This window comes from Dermacentor andersoni, chromosome 3, assembly GCF_023375885.2.
Source record: "Dermacentor andersoni chromosome 3, qqDerAnde1_hic_scaffold, whole genome shotgun sequence".
NCBI lineage: Eukaryota > Metazoa > Arthropoda > Arachnida > Ixodida > Ixodidae > Dermacentor > Dermacentor andersoni.
Window position 1 is genome coordinate 216,367,128 of NC_092816.1, and position 23,523 is coordinate 216,390,650.

Below are 23,523 nucleotides of genomic sequence, written 5' to 3' on the forward strand. Positions count from 1 at the left end.
TGTTACCGGCCTGTGGTGGGTAATATTCGGATTGGTTTGAATCTTATCGAATCTGTGTTCGCTCATTATGTACAAATTTCAGGTGTGAAAGAAAATTGTGTCTGCAGATTGACGCTTTCGCACTGCGTTGAGGTCAGCCTTTTTCCAGTACGGAAATTGTGAGTAACAACAAAAGCTTTCAACTTTTATTTGTGTTGAGTTCCTGCTGACTCAGAAATCGGCCAGCATCCGTTGATGTATACTTCACAACACGCGAACGAAATTAACGATTGATGGTGCGAGGAAGTTATTTTCTTCATGCTACCCCCTACTATATCTGTGGACTAGTTTAACTGCAGCCCTAAACTTAACAGCAAGTTAAGAATTTCAAAGCGACTACTTTCACTAAATGACGAAATGTAATATGTTACCTGCGAATACTGGTTGTTAACGGCGGTTTGCTACATAAATATTTTTCAATATATTTGCTTGGCTCTGGTGTGTACGAGCGTTGTCCCACTGCTTTAAAAATGAATAGAAGCTTCTAATGTAAACGCGGCAGAAAAAAGAAGCGCTTAGTAAACACGGCACACTTCAGCGGTTTCTGCGCCGCGATTTGCAATACGTAGCCGCGCGGCCAACGGACCTGCAAGAGAGCATGAACACAGCCCGCTTGCATGCGAAATGGGAAAGGGCTTCGCGGAACGCCTTCTCCTCCCGGGACTCGCTCTGCGACAGCCGACCGGAGCAGACGTGTTGCGGATGGGCTCCCGCCTCACCCCAATAACCTGCGAGTCGTCCCTCTATACCGACGACAGTCGCTTTCGCGCCTCCGGCAGCCTTGGTCACATCCCGCCGAACGGCCCGACGGGCTCGCCGCCGCCTGTACTCGCACGCTTTTTGGCCCAGCCGCTAAACCGGTTTCCAATCGGACTCTGCCTGCGTGGCCCTGCCGCGCCAGGCTCTCCGACTGTAAAACCGCCGCCCCGACTGCTGAAATGGCCCCAGAAGATTCGCCCGATAGACCGGGCCCAGACTGCCACCCCTACCAAAGGGAGATATGAAGGTAGTCATCCGGCCGACGAGAGGCCTTGCCCTCAAGAAATACCCTAACCACGCTATCGCGGCAGCAATTGTCAGGTCCTGTCAGAACCCCACCCGTGCGGAGGGGAAATACGTCGTGCGCCCCCACATGGGCTCAAACATCCTGATAGTCAGCACCCCGCACGAGGAGGCCACTGACGAGATCTGCCAACTGACCCACCTTAAGCTGGACAACCAAGCCCACCCAGTGAGAGCATACGTCCCGTTCTCACCGCTCACCATCAGAGGGGTCATTCACGGACTCGATACCAACAACAAAAGGGAAACCCTCATGGAAGGACCGTGGTTGCGGGACACCCGCATCAAGATCCTGGACGCCCGCGTCTTGGGCGCATCTACAACGGCGCTGCTCACCATAGTAGGACCCCATCTACCCAAGCTGGTCTACCACGGATGGTGTGAATACCCATGCTACCAGTATAGGCTGGCGCGGCAGTTCTGCCGGATGTGTATGCAGCCGGGACATCGCCCGGATGTGTGTCCAAACCCCAACACGCCGGTTTGCCGCCGGTGCGGCATGCCGAACCCCCCCCCCCCCCCTCACGTTTGTGAGCCGAAATGCGGGCTCTGCGGTGGTCAGCACGAAACCGGCACCAAAGAATGCCCCAAGAGATTGAAGCCACCAAGAGTGCTTCAGCTGCCACCCGCCCGCAACAACGAAGAGAAGAGTTTGTCTCGACGGGACGGCCTCCCCAAGATCTACAATAACCGCTGGTTCAGCTCCGAGCACGGGGACTCAGCCGACCGCAGCCGCAGTCAATCCAGGAGCCAATCCAGGTCCGGAACCCGAGCCCGGCAGCAACAGCTACACCCACAACAAACGCGGACACCGCCCACAACGATGCCGAGAAAGAAGCAGCAACCCACCCAAGACACAACCAAGCAGGTGAGCTGGGAAGGCGGGGGCGAGGACTCCTCTGCTCCTCCAACAGACACCCGAATTCCCAAACTACAAGCTATCATAACAGCGCAAAATGCTAGGATAGCAGAACACGACGCCAAGATCGCAGCGCTTATGGCCAAACTAGACAAAGTAATCAAACAAAACACTGCGCCGCCACCCACCACACCCCCACAGCGACCCGATGAAGTAGTGACACACCAAACGCTACAGCAAACACTACAGGACATGGAGAAGAGTGTAGTCAGCTCCCTCACCGAAAATGTCACCCAACTATTCAGCGTGCTTCAAGCCAAAATTGAAACCATAGCGGGCAACCTCGCGCAGGTAACTACTGCACAAAACTCACACTCAGTATCAATTCAGGCGCTCCAGACTCAAAGCCGCAAACGCGCCTCGTCACGCGATCAAGGACCCTCCCGCAATCGCAGCCATGCCAATTCCATTGGGAGCGATGCCGGTCCGCCAGCCTACATAGCCGCCCAATATGGCCCCAAACCATAAGCCATACAACACCAAACACATAGAAATATGGCAGTGGAAGTGCAGAGGTTTCAGACGAAAACAAGGACTCCTTAAGCAATACCTCTGCACCACCCCCATTATACCTGATCTTATCTGCCTGCAAGAGATAGGAGCCGAAAGAACTCCAACGCTAGCCGGCTACTACCCAATCCACCAACCCCACATGGCGACGGTTGCAATCCTCATCGCAAAAGACATCACTGTCATCGAGCACTCTTTATCGGAGCCGGACATTGAGCACTTAGCCATAGAGATAGTTCCTAATAAACGGGGCCGAAAGAGCACGGTCGTGGTTAACACGTATAAGCCACCAAAACAAGCAAAGGCCGATTTCACCAACCTCCTTTCCGAAGCCAATCGACTGGCGCGAGCTAACCAGCTTATCGTAGTTGGGGATTTCAATCCCCCCCCCCATGACTGGGGGTATCAGTCAAACTCAGCAAGAGGAATGGCAGTCGCGCGAGCAATAGAAACCCTCGGACTAGAACTCCTCACAGACCATTTATATCCTACTAGGGAAGGCAACAGTGTCACCCGTGACTCCTGCCCCGACCTCACCCTGACGAAGAACGTCGCCGACGCCACGTGGACGAACCTAGGTGAAACGCTGGGCAGCGACCACTGCATACTCAGCACGTCCATATCATCATCCAAAATTAGAAGGGGTCTGGGCACCGCCCATATCACAGATTGGACCGAATTCCGCAGTGTACCCTTCCCGTCAGGTCCCATTCAGTCTATTCAAGTCTGGAGCGAAGACATCCGACAAGCATACAGGAGCACCAGAAACAATACATCGTACACCGGAAGCCCCAGGAGTAGACCGCCACCTACTCAAGCTATGGCAGAAGCGCGGCCGGCTCGTGGGAAGATGGAAAAGACAACGCCTAAACAGACCCCTCGCCTGCGGATTGCACAGCTCACGGAGGAAGCTCAAACATACGCCACCAACCTAGCACAGCAAAGTTGGCAACAGTTCTGCGAGTCACTGCGGGGAACGCTGGGAACCTCCCGTACCTGGGCAATTCTGCGGAACCTTATCGACTCCTCTAAATCAAAGTCACAATCTACACGCACCCTGAAGCGCATTGCTCACCTCTTCCCGGAAGACGACGCAGCACTGCTTCAGGCTCTAAGGGACAAATACATCGGTACTAGTACCGCCCCACCGTGCTCTGCGACCTACCAGGGCAAAGAAACTCCTGCACTCGACGCTCCCATCTCTGAGGCCGAGGTGTATGCCGCCGTCCGATCGTGCACCCGAAACACGGCGACGGGAGTAGACAATTAACAACGCAATGATCCGCAACCTGAGCAAGGCACACATCAGGGACCTCACCAAGTACCTCAATGACTCGCTCTGGGAGAAGAATGAAATTCCCTCCGAGTGGAAACACTCGGAGACAATAGTAATTCCGAAACCGGGCAAGAAGCCGGTGATCGAAGCACTACGGCCTATATCTCTCACATTGTGCCTGGGAAGCTCTACGAGCGAGTCGTCCAGACGCGCCTCCAACACTATATAGAAGACAACAATCTTTTTCATCCCTCCATGATTGGCTTCCGGTCGGGCTTGCCGACGCAAGACGCCTTCCTCCTCCTGAAGGAGGAGGTTCTCTCCAACATCCCGAGGGGTGGCGAACACATCATTATGGCGCTGCATCTCAAAAGTGCGTTTGATAACGTGTCTCACGAGGCCATTCTCTCGGAGCTCAGCAATCTCAACTACGGGGAGCGCACCTTCCAATATATCAAGACCTTTCTGTCCAGCCGAACGGCAACAATAGGAATGGGTGACACGAGATCGGACCCTCAAGACATGCCGAGCAAGGGCACGCCACAGGGATCGATCATCTCCCCACTCCTATTCAACATCGCCATGATCGGAGTCACCAGGGCTCTGCAACAGGTTCCGAACATTGCATACACCCTTTAGCGGACGACATTACGATCTGGACAAGCACCGGCTCCCTAGCCGAGAAGGAGGACACACTCCAAGTGGCAGCAAACTGCGTCGAAACCGAGGCCATTCGATGCTGGCTCTGCTGCTCGCCCGACAAATCGAAGTTATCCGCATACAGGGACCCAACTACAGATCACCAGGCAACCTGAGCATCCTCCTACACGGGGCTCCAATCCGGGAAGTGCCAGTCATGCGGATGCTGGGTCTCTGGTTGCAGAACGACGGAAAGGCCAACCACACAATCCAACTGCTCAAAACGACAACACAGCAGATCTCTAAGATGATCCGCCGGGTGGCCAGAAACAGAAAAGGCATGCGGGAGGAGGACACGATCCGTCTGGTGCAGGCGCTGGTCATCAGCCACCTCTCCTACGGGCTCACATAACCTCACCCTGCTCCGAGCAGACCTAAACAAAGTCAACGCGATGATACGCGTAGCCTACAAGAATGCGCTTGGTCTCCCACCGTATACATCCCATGTGAGCATGGAAGCTTTGGGACTACACAACACGTTCGAGGAATTTCAAGAGGCGGTCCTCCTGTCGCAGAGAGAACGCCTTTTTTCCACAGCGACAGGCCGACACATCCTCAAGCACATCAGCTACCCGGCGGACATTGACACCATCCAGTCGACCACGAACATTCCTACACCGTGCCGGGCCAGAGTACACGTGGCCCCGCTCCCATAAAACATGTCTCCAACTCACAATGAAGGAAGAAGAAACACCCGAGTAGACTACCTCAAACGCACAGTGGGACGGAGCCCGAAGACGGTCTACGTCGACGCTTCCCTATATCGAACGCAGCAGCAGTCATGGTGGTGGACTCTTCTTACACAGAAGTCTCCAGCATTTCCATTCCGCACTGTACGGTCACGGAAGCGGAAGCGGCGGCGATCGTGCTGGCTGTTCAATACGGGGACGCGACAAACCGAGAACTACAAGTAGTAACCGACTCCTAAACGGCATGTCGGCTCCTTCTAGCAGGCAGAATACCTCAAAAATTTGCTAGATTAACTACTAACCCTTTGGCTACAAATTCATCACTCAAATACCAGATTACATGGGTCCCGGGGCACTCGGGGCTGGAGGGTAATGAGGTCGCGGACAGGCTAGCTGGAGGTCACACAAACCGAGCGGCCACAATCCTCGATTCCACAACCACCCTCCCCATCCCCGCGGCTTACGGCGCGAGACTGCAATAGCTACGCAAACAACGACAGCTTTACCCCCACCACAGAAGAGGCTAAACGCTCACGAAGCGCAGGACTGGAGACAACTCCAGACCAAGGTTTTGCCCAGCTTACACAAATACAGCATCTTCTCAGAACACTACAAAGACGCATGCCCCTGTTGTAACGAACAGCCCACTGCCTACCACGTCACGTGGCGGTGTACGGGCCCCAAAACGCCAGACATACAAACACAACAGCCGAAGGAGCAGTGGGAGGCCACCCTGTCCAGCCCAGACCTAGAGACTCAGCGCGGACTGGTAATCCAGGCGAGAGCAGCAGCCAAGACCACTGGAGTTTTGAAATGAAGACTCCACTCAATCTACATTTTTTTCTCCGTACTTGTTTCCTCTTTTGTGAATAAATGTTTTCTACCACTACTCTCCTCCCGGCGGCGCGCCCTCTCCTTGTACCCTCTGTCCTCATCAGTGACGTCATGGAGGCATTGTTTGTGAATTATTCCCAGTTGGACATCCGGCAACCGGTAGTGGTGGAAGCGGCGCTACCGCCGCGTATCGGCATGGGACCGAGTATCCCAAGGGAGCTTGAGCCCCGTGGTACAAGCACCGTATACGCTTCTCGCACCGTTTTCACAAGGTGTGAAAGGTGTGAGGTGTTTCACCAGCTCTGAATAAGCTTACACGTCCTCTGAACCTGTGACCTAATCCCCGTGCCTTGCACGCTGTCATCATCTACGATACACACCGAAAGAGAAGTTTCTTGAGCAGCACCGGCATCATGCAGATCCATTCTGAATGCGCACGAAACGGAGGCAGCCGAATGCAGCTACGGATGTGCCACCACAGGATAAAATATGGTGGCGTGCACGGGATCGCCTTGAACAAGGTCTTTATACCCATTTATTTTTATCGGCATTGTATAAAATATGTACCACAATAATTTACGATAGAATCAGGCAACACTTGACTTCAATCAAAGCAAGACAGCAGACTGGTTTCAGCAAGGGATATGCTACAAAGGATTACATCCGTGTGATTATTCAGCTAATTGACAAATGTACGCAGTACTGCCAAGCGCTCTATATGGTTTTTACATTTAATCAAAAGACACGTCATTCGGTAGCGTTGCGTATTACGTATTCAAGGAGCACAGAAGGCATACGTGAATATCTCGGGAAATATTGACAGATTCCAAAACTACCTTACTTTTTCACAAGAAAATAGAAAATTACCCATGAAGAAAGGGGTTTGGTGAGGCGACACGATCCATCCAATGCTATTCACAGTATGCTTAGAAGTATTTAATGCATTGAAGCTATTATAATGGGAAGGATTATAGTGTGGGTCAACGGCAAATATCTCAACAGCCTTCGGTTTGCAGATGGCATTTTCCTGTTCAGCAACACTGGCGATGAATTTCGACAAACGATTGAAGAGCTTAATATATATATAGTGTAAGAGTAGGGTTGAAGATTTTTATGCAGAGGAAAATTCTAATATTCATCAGCCTGGTGAGAAAACAAGAATGCATGACCGTATGTCAGCCACTAGAGTGTGTGCAAGAGTACGTTTATATGGGTCAGTTACTCGCCCTGATAATAAGCAAGAAACGAATACAAGAATAAAAATGATTTCGAGTGCATACGGCAGGCATTACCAAATCATTTCTGGGAGCTCACCCCGAATTGAAATGTCGTTTAAAAGAAAAGTCTACAATCATTGAATTTCACCAGTGATATCATATGGGATATAACAGAGGAGATTAACAAAATATTTGAGAACTAGCTACAGACCGCGGAAACAGCAGTGGAACGAAAAAATCTAAGGCTTAACGTTAAGAGACAGCAAGAGAGCGGTGTGGATCAGAGAGCAAACAGAGACAGCCAATATTCTACTTGACATTAAGAGAAAAAAATGAGCCTGGCTAGGCAATGTAATGCATAGGGTAGTCATCTGGTGGACCATTAGAGTTACCACACGGGGGACAAGCCAGGGATGGCAGAAAATAACGCGGGGTAATGAAATTAGGAAATTTGCAGGCGCAAGTTGGAATTAGCGCAAGACAGGTCGCTGGGAGAGGCCTTTAACCTGCAGTTGACATAAAAATAGGTAGATGATGTTTCATACTCGTGTGTGCATCCATTACTCATCGCCATTCTTCCCCGAAGAAGCGTCAATTATCGCTTTCGTCCACGTGACATCAGTGAATTGTGCGTCGCATCGCACCATTTTAATTTACCTAGGCAAGAGGTGCTTGTCCTGTGGTAGCATCTATTCATTATTTATTTCATTGGCAAAAAGTGAAGAGAACGGGTCCGTCCTGCTCACTTTCGTTTGCGTAAATTTTAGAATGTTTTATTCGCGTCAACTCAGTTTCCAGCATACCTGAAAAAAAATTATGCTCTCGGCGATAATGCGCAGAAGTAAGCAGTTTATTTGTTACAAGATCTTACCTGTGTCTCAGAGGACGTTTCGAATGAGAACCTTGAAAGGACGTGGAAAAGGCCAAGCTTGATGTTCATGGAGGCAAACTTCATGCCGACACACTGACGGGGTCCTTCACCAAAAGGCAGGAAGGTGAAGGGCACAAGCCGCTCTTTGTTTTTGCCTAAGAACCTGTGGGAGACAGAGATAAACTGAAAGGTTTTGGCCCATGGTCGGGGATATTCGTAGTAAATGTACACCGACCACAAACAAGGAAACATAGAAGACGTTTCCACCAACCCGGAATGCCCGGCGATAGGGCATATAGGAGGGGCTTTAATATTTGTATTTGCCGTTATGAGTTTTCGCACGTGCAGATTGACAAACACGCACCTTAGACGGGAAACGGAAGTGGACATGAGACTGCGGCTTGTATTGTGTCCACTTACTTCTCCCGTTGAAGGCGTGTGCCTGTTATATCCAGTAATGGTCCCGAAGGCACGCTGGCCCACATCTGTCCCACTCCTCGCGTATTGAGGTGAAGATCGGCATTGGAATATTGGTAAGGGAGGACGGACGTTGTGAGATGAGGGCGACGGTGGTTGAAGGGATGATAATTGAGGAAGAAGCGATTGGCATGGCTCAAATTCAGAGGATGCGTTATGTGTTTCAAGCGTGAAAATGTTGGCTTTGCAGAAAGCCTTTGAACTCAGGTGCGCAGTTGGCGTACCACTTAGCCCGAACACTCCTTAATTCATGAGCTTCATGAGCCATTTAATGCGTTTGCGTTACTAAACACTCTAGGATCAATATTTTCCTACTCCTATTACAGTGGCACAAAAATTTGAAGTTTGAAATTCTCAAGCATTGACTCTGTTCGGTTACCTTGGGAAGGCAAAAAACGAACAAAAAGGCAACGGTATTAGAGCTATAGCTTGATTTCTGTACAGCCAAAACAGATTTGCTTTATGCTGCAGCTGGCGTATGACAAGTATAGACAACCTCAAGCGCAACAATGGCGCTCGGGATACGTTAGAGTAAACGCGGGTCAACTTTAGCCAACCGGGCGATGTCTAAATGACAGGCTCAGAGAGCACTGGAACAACGTAAGGAAAGGTGGGGATGGCAGGTTAGCAGCCCACTGAAGCAAGTGTGGTTTTCCTTCCCTCTGTTTTGAAAATGATCCGTTGTGCGCAAACACAAAGAAAAAATGACCAGACTAATAACTGTGAGTGCAACTACTGAGAAGCTAGGCCAAGATTGCCTTAGCATGCCTTCAGTATGTTTAACAAGCAAATAATTATGGTTTCTAAATTCATATCTGTTTGTGTAATCCTGACTTGATGCATGAAATATATAAAATAGTAATTCGGCTTCCAATAAACATTGTGTTGAAATTTAGCGCTTGTTTGTGTCCCTTACTGTGTCCGTGTGGAAAACGTATTTCCGTTAAAATACTGTATCATGCAACTTAAATGTTTTAACTTAACCTCTATAACGTCGTGCTATGGTGCTACCGCGCTAATTATCGCGGATAAGCTCAGCAGGGTCGTTGATAAAGGTCAAATAACGGATTCTAAGAACCTCTCCGTTTTTAAATCCCGCTAATATCGGCAAAACTTTCTGCATGACAGATACGTCGATAGCGAATAGATAGGAATATTTCAACAACTGAACATAAAATACTTCACGGTTTATGCAGTTAACACACTGTAAAATATAACTTTAAGCTTTATTCCAACAAGAAACATGACGTTTTTTCACCCCCGGCACTTTCTTAACATTACTATGCGCCAACTTGTCCAGCAAACCACCCTATTGTACATATGCAATCTCTTCAGCTTTTGTTGTGCATGCCGATAACAACGCATAAGATTTGGCTTCCCAACACTTCTCAACGCAGCCCTGAACACGAGGAACACCGTAGTGGCGCGCTCCGGTCACTTCTACCACGGAGACTTACGTGGGCGTGTAGGTAACTTCCGTACCTGATATGATACAGCATATTATTCTTCAACCCCCCTCTTCCCTTTTCCCGGTTAAGGTCCTTAATCATTTGTTGCACTTTATCTGCGGTGTTGCTGAACAGGACAATGTCATCCGCAACCTTAAGATTGCTGACATATTCGCCGTTGACTCTCATCCCTGGACGGAGCAAACCACCCAACTTCCTGCTTTCTTAGCCTGATATTAATGATAATCTCCACCTGATAAGAAAACAAGTACTTGGAATATGTTGACAACCTTGCGTACGAAATACCTTTCACGTGCGGAAAATCATACATAGGCCAGGTAGGCAGATGTATTATTATCAGGTTAAGAGACCATAGGTATGCGACAAAAACGCTCCAGTCACCAGGACATTTGGCGACGCATTGCGCATGATGCGACTGCAAGCCATTCTTCAAAGAAAGCAAGGCCTTAGCTCAATGCAAATCTAAAAAGAGGACGTGAAATTTTGGAAGCGTTTTTCGTGCTCAAAAATGACTTGGGGAAACCACGTTCATAGACCTTCTGTGGCACTGGCAGAATCAGCTTTTAAATTCATAGACGGATGTTTGATCTAGCCATGCTTGTCATTGCTAAATCAGATGTGCATAGTTTGGCTTCTTTTTCTTCTTGCATTTTGTGTTATATATTTATTTTACATTCACCCCTTGCGTATATAGTTGAGGTGCAATAGCGGACAATAAACAGTTGAAAGTTTGTGCACATGTGTGATTGTATTTTTTCTCTTGTATAGCAGTATAGCGTCGCAAGAGAACGAGTAGCTCTTCAACATAGGTCTGGTCGGGTGACCGACACACTATACTTCCCCGTCCAACGCTCGCACGTCAGCGTTGGTCTGGAAGTGATTGCACACAGTCTTAATTTCCTTCTGGACAACTTGTGGGTTCGTGAGCCTAGTGGAGCTTCTATTAGTAGGCACGAACGCTACAGGATTGGCGCAGACGCCCTTGTAAAAACATATATATCTAGAGGCAATTCATTAGGTGGCAGGAAATGGTGACCAGGCGGATAGCACCTGGCCAGGAGAATTGGTCGCCATAAGCCCAAGACGACTGATGCAAGGAATCCTAATAAATCAGGGACTAAAGTGAGGTTAGTGAGACGTCTGAAACCACGCAATACTCAGCCAAAACACCACTGCTGGTCAACGAAGCTTCAAGAGGCACCAAACAGCTCTCGGTCCACCGCGGCCAGTCTGATGAAATGAGACCGCAAACATCGTTCACGGCGAAAGCATCACTGCTGTCATCGTTAACGTCATCATCCGTATGTTCAGCTGGTTCTGGCGGCACAGACATAACATCAATGTTCTCTACTATGCTTACTGCACTCTCAATTGCATCCAGAGAATCACGCAAGTGAATAAACGGCTTCCTTCTAAATAAAATATTTGCATCCGTGCTGGAACAGTACTAAAATGTTCATGAGCAATTCCGCTCTGTGAAGGTGGACTAGCGAAACTATTTAGCGCTCGGCACACAGGCGACGCAGAACTTTGAACAAAAGTAAGAACGCTTTTATTGGCCTGATCTGTGGCCATCGTGACAATATATGTTACGCACATGCATCCGCGTATAACCTTCTTTATTAAATGTGCTCACGTATGACATGAATGACATGAATGAATGGCTCATACTCCCTTAAGCAATGGCTCATGCCCTTGTAAACGCGGCCTGCCCTTTACGACATCTGAGGTGAAATTCTGCGTTGGAATGATGAGCGGCGACGAAGCCAGCTGTGGAAGTACCCGACGACGACGAACGCGTGAGCAGTGGCACGAGCGCGTTCGCGCGGTTGCGCCGAGGGGTGCCAACGGATCAGCTGTAGAAGAAGACGACGACACTAGAGCCATTGCTGGTGATGACAGTTTAGGTCCTAAGTGTGACAAATGTAGCTCAAGGGCGCCTTACAGGTCCGCGAGCACATAGGGATATGCGCCATTGAACTTAGACCCTTTCTGAAGAATCACAAGTTTCTACAAACAGACGCTACGGAACACCGGGTCTTAGCCCTATACATATTCGCTGGGGTGTGTTTTACCTAAATTGACGCATCTATGTATATATTGTTGGCGTCTATTACGCTCGTCTTCCTCATCTGTATGTTATCATCATCCTACATTGACCGATCCTAATCTTCAGTTCCCTGTGTGACCACAATCATCGGGTGTGTGCCTTGGCTGGTTCGACGCCAAGTACTAGGGCCAAACAAACGTCGCTCCAAAAGAGACGTCAGTGATGGAGGTGAGTTTTCGATCCTCAGTCCGATACTCGCTCAGTCTACCCCCTGGAACTTCGTTCAGGCCACCGCTTGGGCCCGCTGCCCGTTAGCACGTCTCAGACAGAGCCACCCTCCATTTCCACCGCTACCGTTTCGTCACCGCAAGCCACCCCTTATATCTTAGGCAGCCACCAACGTGACGCTTATCTCTTCGCTGGTCTTCGTGGGGAACATGTGCAGGACTGGATGGACGGCTACGAGCGAGTAAGTTTCGCTAATCGCTGGGACGACCTCCTCATGCTCCGCCATGTCTCCTTCTACTTGACGGGTGTGGCGAAGACACGGTTCTTCAACCACAAAATAGACACGACTGACTGGGCTGCCTTTACGCAGCAGGTCCGCCATGTATTTGGTACTCCGGCGGTTCGGTCTATCATCGCAAAGTAGACCCTCGGTACTCGCCAACAACAGCCAGAAGAGTCTTACACGTCGCATATCGAGGATGTTCTTGCGCTCTGCCACTGTGTGAGTTCATCTATGCCAGAGTCAGGCAACGTACGCCACACTATGAAAGTCACGTTCAATGCTCTTGCCATCAAGAACCACGCTGCAATCACTGACGTCGTCACAACGTGTCAGCGCCTGGATGAACTTGAGTCTGTTCACCTTGAGCCAGACGTTGGAGAATATTCTTCCACGGCATACCCACAACTGCGTCTCATGATAAGAGTCATAATATGCGAAGGATTACAACCAATGGGCTTCGGTGTGCCCTAGTCCGCCTTCAGGCGCGGCCTTGCGTGAGGTCATGCGGAATGAACTGGCCTCTTTAACCTACTCCACGCACGTGCAACCTTCAGTCTCTCGTCCTCTACCAACATAGGCGCAAGTTGCTGCCTCGCCTCTAGGCGACGTCAACTCAACGGTCCCGTTAAAAACGCACGCGTCAGTTGCTACCGCGACTCCAAAGAACATGCTGTCGATGCCGCCTGAGCCTTCTACCAGCCCATCTGACCGCACTGGCTCTCGGAGCACCTGGAACCCACCTTGGCGTTCTCCACGTCCCACGTGCCATTATTGCGGCTATCACGGCCGTATTTCACGTTTCTGCCGCAAGCGCCAGCAGGACGAGCGTCGGGGGTACTACATGTCTGAACGCAACTTTTCCAGTGGAACCTCTTCGCAAAGCCCGCGCTTCTCTTCACCTCCGCTCCGCTCTACATCTCCTCCAGCATCGACAGAAGACCGAAGTACTTACCTTTCAGCCTGACGCCGCTCCCCTTCGCGGTTCCGCCGCTCCACGTCACCATCACGGCCTGTCTCACTCAACTCCACCGTTCTTCCGGAAAACTAAGCGATGCAGTTTTTGGTGGAAGAACTGCGCACTTCAACAGGACTCAAATTCCTCCAGTGCGCCTGGCCAATATGCTTTCGGTGTTCAAGTGATTCCCCTCGATGCTTTGGTGGACACAGGTTCAACAATTCCCATTATGCATGCTAAATTATGTTCCCGCCTCAGAAAAGTCACGACGCCTTACGATTGACCGACGCTGTTCGGCCTTCCGCTCTTTGTACTGCCCGCGTCCTCATCGATGACATCCTCACCATATTCAGTTGGCTGTGTTGTCCCCGTGCGTTCATCAACATATTTTAGGGCAGGTTTTTTTTCTTCTGCTTCCGCGGCGATTTATTGTGGGCAACGCGTCGTACAACTTAACGACACTGACTACTTATTTGGGAAGAAACTTACAGGCCGTTGCGCCTGATTGCTGCGGAAGATACCGAACTACCTCCAGGCCGACAACGAATTGTTGCCGTTCTATCAAACGATATTGACCATGGTGACGTTTTGGTCTTGCCCTCTTCCCGTTGCCTTTATAACGGCATCGCTTTTGCAGCAGGTGTGGTTCGATCTTGCAATGCCTCAGCGCTTGTCACCGCCACGAACGCTACATCGGAGAAAATTTTCCTTCCGCAATGCGCCACAACGGCTTGCGCAGCCGACCCAGGGCCTGTGCGCGCCGTGCCCCTTAAACCTATGCTCTCCAACGACTGTTCTACTTGTGCTATTGCTTCTAACTCCGCCCTTACTGCAGCCATCAGTGGCTTGCCACTCCTGATGGTTGCATCTGGTGATGACAGCTTCAGAGATGCAGCAGCTGTTCAATTTGAGAAGAAACATGCAAATTCTTTTGATGTCCATTCCTCGACTCTGCGCCTAACTACAGTTGCAGCGCATCGCCTTCACATAGACTAAGCGTCTATATTGCGCCGACGCCCATACTGCCTGTCTTTAGCCGAGCGGAAAGTCATAGAAGAAAATGTCGTGGACATGCTATAACAGAAGGTCATCCTAGCCTCAGCTAGCCCTTGGTCATCTCTCGTCTTCCTTCATCTGTATGTTATTATCATCATCCTACATTGACCGATCCTCATCTTCAGTTCTGTCTGATCATCATCATCTGCTGTGTGCCTTGGCTGGTTCGACGCCGAGTACTCGGGCCAAAGAAACGTCGCTCCAACAGAGACGTCATAATATAGGTATTATTATTATTATTATTATTGGACGCAGACAACAAATACATTTTTTGACTGCGAAGTGATTTATACTCATACTTTTATGAATTAGTGATGTGTGCAAGTACCGCCGCATGGCTGACGGGAATTTCAGAATATTTACAACTTCAATGTGAACTCCGTATTCATGGAAATTAGATCAAGCTCAGAGTTATGTTAGAGTCTTCTTAGCGGCTAGTTGTCATCTGATTTGTTTTGGGATAGCTTTGCTGAAACAAGAGTTACAGCCGTTTTACAACCATACTCCCGCCATAGACGACCATGTATTGACAGCAGACGAAAATTCTTTTACGCTTACAACTTCACTTCGGATTACCTAATTATGACATGTAAATGAAACTCGACGTGATGATAGAATTGTTTCAGCAGCCAATTTCAATGTAATATTTTCAAGATACCTACATTAGATTGAGACCTAGAGAGCATTCGCGAGAAAGCGGTCATGAAACTTTTTTCATGTCTACGTGACGCGGTAGAGGGACAGATATCGACCACCGCAGGGCTTGCTATATACAGCTTCACTGTAAAAGCTTCGATTTGTAACTGTTAGCGCCCAGTGTACTGAATAGAGTACACTAAACTTTCAATGCTTGTTCTGTTCTTTCAAAGGAAACCGCGGATTCGACAGTTTGTTTCTAGCACGCTCAACATATTGACACGGGTTGACTGCTTTTCACCGGCTAGCGAATGTTAAAGGTTATCGCTCAGCGCAAGACGCGGCTGCATGTATCGGAAGTATTTTTAAGGTTATCAATGGTGCTAACTGCTCTCTGTCGCCACCGAACTTTGTGTAATCTTATTGTATGCGAGACGCCAATCGTGTAGTACTTTCTGGAAGACACGCCGGCACCAGCGATTACTCTGGGACCTTCAGCGACTCATGCATAAACTGATGCGCTTGACCCGTTGATCAGATTCCGACGATCATCAACTGCGTTGTCCGCTGTCATTGTACTTTGAGTGTTACTAGCTTTCTTGGGGCACAGGTTAGCGCAATAAAAACTTAGATTATTCACAATTTTGCTGCTGTGTACTGCCGCGTCACTATTAAGTGACTAATGCTTGTGCTTCGATATACTGGAATCCTCCGCAAAGCCACGATCCAAGCACGCAACCCGAAGATCGCACCAACTTCGCCCTGGAGCAGCAACCAAGTCGCAGGCTACAGAACCTGCCCCCGGAACAGACATCTGCCTGAGAAGACCAAGAAGTACGTGGCCAGCCCAACAACCCCAATGGCAGCCCCAGTGCCAGACCGTGATACTCCACCATGATACCGTGATGCACCAGTCCAAGGAGCCACCGAACTTCCGCGGCTCTTCCTTTGAAGACCAGGAAAACTGGATCAAGACATGCGAAAGGACCGCTGCATTCAATAATTGGGACTCCGACGACAAGCTGCAGCCACTTCAGCTGAGAAGACGTCCCCAGAACATGGCTTGAGAACGTAGAATTGACCCTGACGACATGAGAACTGTTCCTCGACGGCTTCCTGCAGACTTTCACAACCTTCCTGTGCAAAGAGCGAGCCCACGCTCTACTGCAAAAGCACGTGCAGCTGCCGAACGACAACATAGTGATATTAACGGAGGAGATGACGCGCCTATTCCAACACGCGTACCCGAATATGTCTGATGAGAAGAAAATTCGGCTCCTCATCCGTGGAGTAAAGCAAGAACTCTTTGTCGGACTTATGCGCAACTTGCTCAAGACCGTAGCAGAATTTCTGACGGAGGCTACGACTGTTTAGAAGACGTTAGAAATATGTGAAGACAGTAAAATCGCTGCCTGGCCCCAGAAAGCCGACACGTTCAAGCACTCTGCTCTAATTATCTGCGGAAAGCCATAACGTCAGTTCTACGAGGGGAACTACAGAAGGTGCTCCCAGAGTCACAGCCCTAAGTGAATTCGATTGCTGACGTAGTGTGAGAGGAAATCCAGCACTCACTGAGAGTTCCTGGACCGCCGCAGCCTAAGCCGGGCACAATGACCTATGGCGCCATAGCGCGCGCTCATTGTACCCTCCGCGCCCACGCCATGGTAGCTTGACGCCGCGATACCGTCGCCAGGCACCACTACCACCCCACCGGTCTCTCCGCCAGCGCAACGCCCCGAGGAAGGCAGACATTTCGCGCGCCCCCGACCACCGCTAGGCCTGCTATCGCTGCGGGGAAGCCAGCCACGTCTACCACCAGTGCCTACATCGCGAGATGAGACAACGAGGGTTCCGCGTGAATGCATCACGCCTGCAGCAAGATGAACTTCCTCGCGATATCGTCGACTACCTCGCCGCCACTCAGTGGAGTTCTCGACGACCGTCCGTTCACCGTGACCAGGCATCTAACCGTCGCCAAAACGCCAAGCGGACTACAGCCCTTCAATAAAAATCAAAAGTAGCAGCATCCTTTGACGATCGCCGCCGTGCTCCTGCTCTGCGCTTTTCCTCGCTACTCGGCTTTTTTTTTTTTTCGCTTCCATCGGCATCACAGTGCCAAACATTGCCAGCGTCGTAGGCAGGCACCGCATTTAGCGCCTCGTTTGTGCTTTTGTAGCGTAGTTCTGTGCTCGCGATGCCGCGTTACTGTGCCTCCGAGTGCGACACAAGTGAAAGCGACTATTCCGTATTTCATCTGCTAGCGGGACGTGGCACGGAGGAAAATCTTCCATCAAAAAATCAAACGGGCTGATTTGCACCCAACGCAATGGTCCTGGCTTTGTGAGGTAAGCGAGCGATTCTTCGCTCATCACTAATCTCTCCTGCTGCTACTTGTATACGGCTTCGTTAGTTTTTCGCTCCTAAGTGCCGCATGTTGGTGATGCGTTTATTTGCAACTTTCGTATTCGGCTTCAATCAATTTGTCTTCAAACGCTTATGCTTTTTGTCGAGTCAATCATACATTCCATGGCGTTGTCTTTCTTTGGCCTGAATATAAGCGACTAGCACCTTTTGGGTGTACCACCGTACGTTAGGAAGCGGTGACGGTACGTAGGAAAAGAGTTGCGTTGACGACGTTCCGATCATTAGAATTCGATATTCTTTTTCAGCACTTTATCCATCCGCGTCGAACCGTTGTAAACCGTGTCCAAATGAACATGGGTGGCGGCAGCACCGCTCGCACCGTACCTTGAAAGCAATTAGCGATGCCGACAAAGAGTGCCGACTGCTGATTTAGCTTCGCACTTTTGTCTTCTCACCAATTACTTAGCGTTGAAGTGACATGCGCCAAAAACAGAGAGAGCGACTTCGGAAAGCGTCTGCTAGTTCAGAATTGCGTAGGGGGAGCCTCGGTCGAAGGAAGAAAGAGTGAACGCCGGCGCCGGAGGAGGAGAGAGGAGATTGCCTTATTTTTATTTCTTTTAGTGGTTTTGGACGATACACCGGCACATCCCGCGGTAGGTCTGCGAGCCCATATTCGGAAAAGTAAAAGCAGCAACCGATGGAGGTGCGTTTGCTGTTCGCCGTACTGACCAAGATCCTCTGCCACCGACGAAGACGCCGAAAAGACTCTCTCGATGATATTTGAACAAGACGTCGCCATTCCGAAGAAGTCTACAAGCAAAAGACTACGCGGAATAAAAAAGACCTCATGACCCGACGAACCATGCATAGGTCAACGCGACGCAGTCGCATTACGAAGCCAAGACCTGACGGCAAGGCAAAAGAAAGAACCACCCACTTCCACGTGCTCCTCGACGGCCGTGCAATCACCGCCTTAGTGGACAATTGACCCTATTATTCCGTCTTGAGTGGACGCATTGGCACCCAGTTGAACAAAGTTGGGACTGCATGGGAAGGCCTTCAAATCCTGACAGCTCTAGGACACCAAATAACATCTATCGGAATCTGCACGGCTAGAATTGCCGTTCCTCACTGGACGTACTCTTCTACCTTCGTTATCCTCCAACACGGTTCACGAGACGTCATTCTCGGCATGGTCTTCCTGAACCATTGCGGTGCTATCATTGACCTGAAGTAGAAATTGATAACGCTGTCGGAAGATTAAGCGATACTGCCGCAGAGCGCTCGTAGTCATTATGCCTTGAGTGTGCTCAAAGATCGAGTGAGCATCACCCCTCACTCAAGCATTGTCATTTCCGTCGTTACCGAAACACCTGCAGACATAGAAGGCTTCATCGACGGCGATCAACGTCTACGGCTTGATTGTGAAATGTGCGTCGCAAGAGGGATCGTGCGATTAAACGGACGATAAGTGAACGTGATACTGACCAACTTCAACCAGGAGTTCAAGTACGTCAACAAGTGCATGACGGTCGCATACCTCGAGGAAATTGTGGAAATGAGCAATACATTTGTGCTTTCGGATACTACCGCACCTACCTCGACGACCATAGCTCCCTAACCACTATTCGAAATATTTTCAACCCTCCCGACGAGTAAGCAACAACGCGAAAGCTTTCTTCGACGATATAAAGACTCCTTTTCTGTGCATCGGGGATTCGGCAACCAGTTGCAAAGCTTCGCACAATAACCAACGAATCCGATCGAGCACTAAGCCGCAGCCAATACCGAGTTTCAACGCAAGAATGAATGAGAAAACCTAAGGCAACAAGTCAACGAAATTCCGCGGGACGACATCAGCCAGCCCCAGAAAAGACTGTCGATAGACGACGCGTTAAACCGAGTCTGCAATGCTAAGTACTTTTACTTGATGGATCTCAAGACTAGTTATTGGCAAATTGGCGTCGATGAATTGGATCGAGAGAAGATCGCATTTTTCACGCCAGACGGCTTCTTCGAGTTTAAGGTCATGACTATCGGGCTTTGCTCTGCACCTGCAACGTTCCAGCTGGCGATGGAGACAGTCCTGACGCCTCTAATGTGGCAGACTTCTCTAGTCTACTTGGATGACGTTGTAGTCCTTGCCACGAATTTCTAAGATCACCTGAGGCGGCTTCCAAGATTACTAGAGGCGATCAAGTCATCAGGACTGACCCTGAAGCCGGAAGAGTGCCGTTTTCCTGACGAAGAGCTTCCGTACCTTCGCCGCAGCGTCAGCAACTCTGGAGTCTGCCCCAACAGAGGCAGGAAACAGTTGCCAGCGTTAAATTCCTTTGTCCCGTCAACAAACAGGTAGTGCGCAGATTCCTTGGCTTGTGTGCCTATTACAGGCGCTTTGTAAAATACTATTGAAGCATTGCGGAACCATTAAGTGATCTCTGGAAAGTCGACGTCAATATTGAATGGAAAACAGTGCAATATGATGTATTTCAGGAGCTTAATTAACGGCTTCAGTAAGCGCCGCTGCTTTCGCGCTTCAATGGAGGCACCGAGACTGAAATCCACACTGACGCAAGTAGCGTAGGCGTCAGCGCTGCGCTAGTTCATAGGAAGGACGTGGTGGAAAGCGTAATAGCATACACTAGCCGGTCACTGGCAAAAGCGGAAACGAATTATTCTGCGAGGGAGAAAGTGTGACGTGTGATAGTTTTGGCTGCGGCGAAATTTCGGTCTGACATATACGGTAGGTACACCACGCCTTGTGTTGGCTGACAAACTCAAAGGATCTTTTAGGACGCCTAGTACGATGGAGTCTCAGACTACAGAAATTCGACATCACCGTGGTGTATAGGCCCGGGACGGAGCATTCTCACGCCGACTGCCTGTCGTGCGCCCTTTTTGACCCGTCACCGCAAGGCGAACTTGACGACGTCGCCTTCCTAAGAACAATAACTGCAGATGACTTCCCCGCACAGCAAAGGGTAGAGCCGGAGTTACGAAGCCTCGTGGAGTACCTAGTAGGCAAGAGCGACGTTACCCGTAGAGTATTTCGGCCTGGACTGTCTTTGTTTACTTTACACAGCGACGTACATGTAAAAAAGAACTTCTCCCCCGTACGCGCGAACTACCTTTTGTTGTGGCGGCAATACTACGGCCATAAATCCTGCATGCCCTGAATGACCATCAGACAGCCGCAAAACATGGGCTTTCCCGTAGGCTAGCAAGAATAAAACAGAAATATTATCGACGGCGCCTGACCGCCGACGTCGCCAGTTACGCAGATCCATGCGCCGTGACTGCCAGCGACACAAGGCACCACGGACACGGCTAGCGGGATTACTACGGCCGATCGAGCTCCCTTGCTAACCGTTCCAGCAAATAGGAAGGGATTTGTTGGGACCCTATCCGGAAATAAGTGGAACTTCGTGGCAGCAGACTACTTCATCTGCTTCGCTGAAACGAAAGCTCGGCCAAAAGTTAGTGCCGCGGAAGTGGCAAAATTCTTCGTCGAGAGCATCCTGCTGCGACATGGTGCCCCCTAAGTCCTTGTCACCGACCGAGAAATGGCCTTTACAATAGAGCTCTACAAAGCCATTCTGCAATACAACCAGACAAGCCACAGGAGTAAACTGTCTACGACCCTCAGACGAATGGTCTTACTGAGCAGCTGAACGAGAACCTCGCCTACACGCTAGCAATGTAATTCGACGTCAAGCGCAAGACTTGCGACGCCATCCTGCCTTACGTAACCTTCGCTTATAACATGGTGGTGCAAAAAAAAAAAACATACAAAGCAGATCACGCCGTTCAAGTTAATTTAAGGAAGGAACCCGACGTCAAATCTAGACGCCATAGAACGACAGAAACCTGAGCTAGTTGGTAAGGATTCATAACGCCAAAGAAGAGGTGAGGCGTACAGACAGGGCACAAGAGGACATGCTGCTGCTCGTCACCTACATAGAGAATCTATGCGTCGGCGGTTATCTCCAGAGCGCTGAAGAAGCCCTGCAGCTTGCCCACCTGCGTATCAGGAACCAGAAGAGGACAGACAGCCGGCACTACAACCTTCGACGACGCTACATCGAGTACCAGCCTGGTGACCGTGTTTGGTTCTAGACTCCGACACGCCGACGAGGAGTCAGCTACTCCTCGCCCACACCTGCGGCAGAAAGAATGTTCGACATCCGCCGCCAAGGTTTGTGAGTGGTGGCGCTGGCTAACACTGGAAAGGTTAGTTGTAGCAGTAACCCATAAATACCCAAGGAAGTGGAAGGGGGAACGGCGCCGCTGTAGCTCAATTTGTTAAAGAATCGCACGCATAAGGCGAAGATGTGGGAGCGTTCTCCCCCTGCGGCAAGGTGTTTTGTCATCCATTTCCATTACCATTAATTTATCATTTCTTTGATTCAATTAATAAGTACAAGTAGTTCCCCTGTGTTCTCCTTGGTGTCTTTGTTCGTTGGCTTCTCGTGATAATAATAATAGAAACCAGGCTTCTCGGTTAACCTCATTTCTGCTCCTTTATTTCATGACGAGGCTCTCGAATCCGGCAACATTGATGTATTCACGTAGCACGTGTGGATTTATTGACCAGTTGCCTTCACCCCGAAAGGTCACGCCCTCGTGACGCCTGCGGCAGAAAGGATGTTCCACATCCGTCGCCAAGGTTCGTGAGTGGTGGCACTGGCTAACACTGCCAAGGTTATTTCTAGTAGTCAACTTTGAATATCCAAAATAGTGGATGGGGAAATGGCACTGCGGTAGCTCAATTGGTTAAAGCATCGCACGCGCAATGCGAAGATGTTCCCCACCTCGTGCAAGTTTTTTTCATTCACTATCATTGCCATTTATTTATCATTTCTTCAATTCAATTAGTAAGTACAAGTAGTTCCTCCGTGGTCGCTTTGTTCGTTGGCTTCTCATGATATGATTATTAAAAATTGCACTCCTCCGATAACCCCCTTTCTTCTCTTTCATTTATGCAAAACAGGTTATACCGCACAAAAAAAGAAAAAAACGAAAGCGACAAACTCTGTCCACGATTCCTTAAAAGCCACCGGCCGTGGTTGCTCAGTGGCTATGGTCTTGGGCTGCTGAGCACGAGGTCACGGGATCGAATCCCGGCCACGGCGGCCGCATTTCGATGGGGGCGAAATGCGAAAACACCCGTGTACTTAGATTTAGGTGCACGTTAAAGATTCCCAGGTGGTCCAAATTTCCGGAGTCTCCCACTACGGCGTGCCTCATAATCAGAAAGTGGTTTTGGCACGTAAAACCCCATAATGTTTTTTCTTTAAAGCCCGATAATATGAGCATTTTAGATTACTCAGACGTGACAATATCCTAATTCAATGAGGCATTGGGCGTGAAATTCTTGTCAGATACATTTAAGGAAGTGATTGGTTATTGGCGAAAACGGTTTTTTCTAGACGAAAAAGAAGAATGAAAATGCAATACTTGATTAAATAGAGAAATTATTCACTCAAAGCGTTAGCTAATACGCAGGAAAAATAAAGAACAAAAAATGATCCCCAAATTTCGCAGCTTTCTTCACTTCTTAAAGGACCACTCGTCCGGTCTGGCCATTCTGAGCTTACAAGCGTAGTGCATACAATGCGCACCAATGATCGCGTCTGCTAGATATTATATCCCAATGCGCCGCGGCAAGACATTACACTTCAGGCCAAACGTCGTTTGCCAATCTCCTCGCGGTCGCCGCGCTTCCAGCCGGAGAGTCGACATGAGTAAAGCTTGAAGCAACGCGAAGAAGACGAAGGCCAACAAACGAAAACGTGCACCACAGGACAGCGCTCGGCCTGTGGTGCGTGTTTTCGTTTGTTGTCTTCGTCTTATTCGTGCTGCTTCAAGCTTTACTCAAGACGTACCAAC

The 23,523-nt window shown here is 49.6% G+C and overlaps 1 protein-coding gene across 1 annotated transcript in view; it reads right to left on the reverse strand.

Annotated features, from left to right (window-relative positions):
- LOC126536368 (cytochrome P450 3A9-like) overlaps positions 1 to 23,523 on the reverse strand; it is a 357,446-nt gene that overhangs the window by 34,216 nt on the left and 299,707 nt on the right. Inside the window, exon 13 of the mRNA XM_050183303.3 lies at positions 8,117 to 8,279. Within this exon, the coding sequence (XP_050039260.2) occupies positions 8,117 to 8,279 (163 nt within the window). The remainder of the gene's footprint in view (positions 1 to 8,116; positions 8,280 to 23,523) is intronic.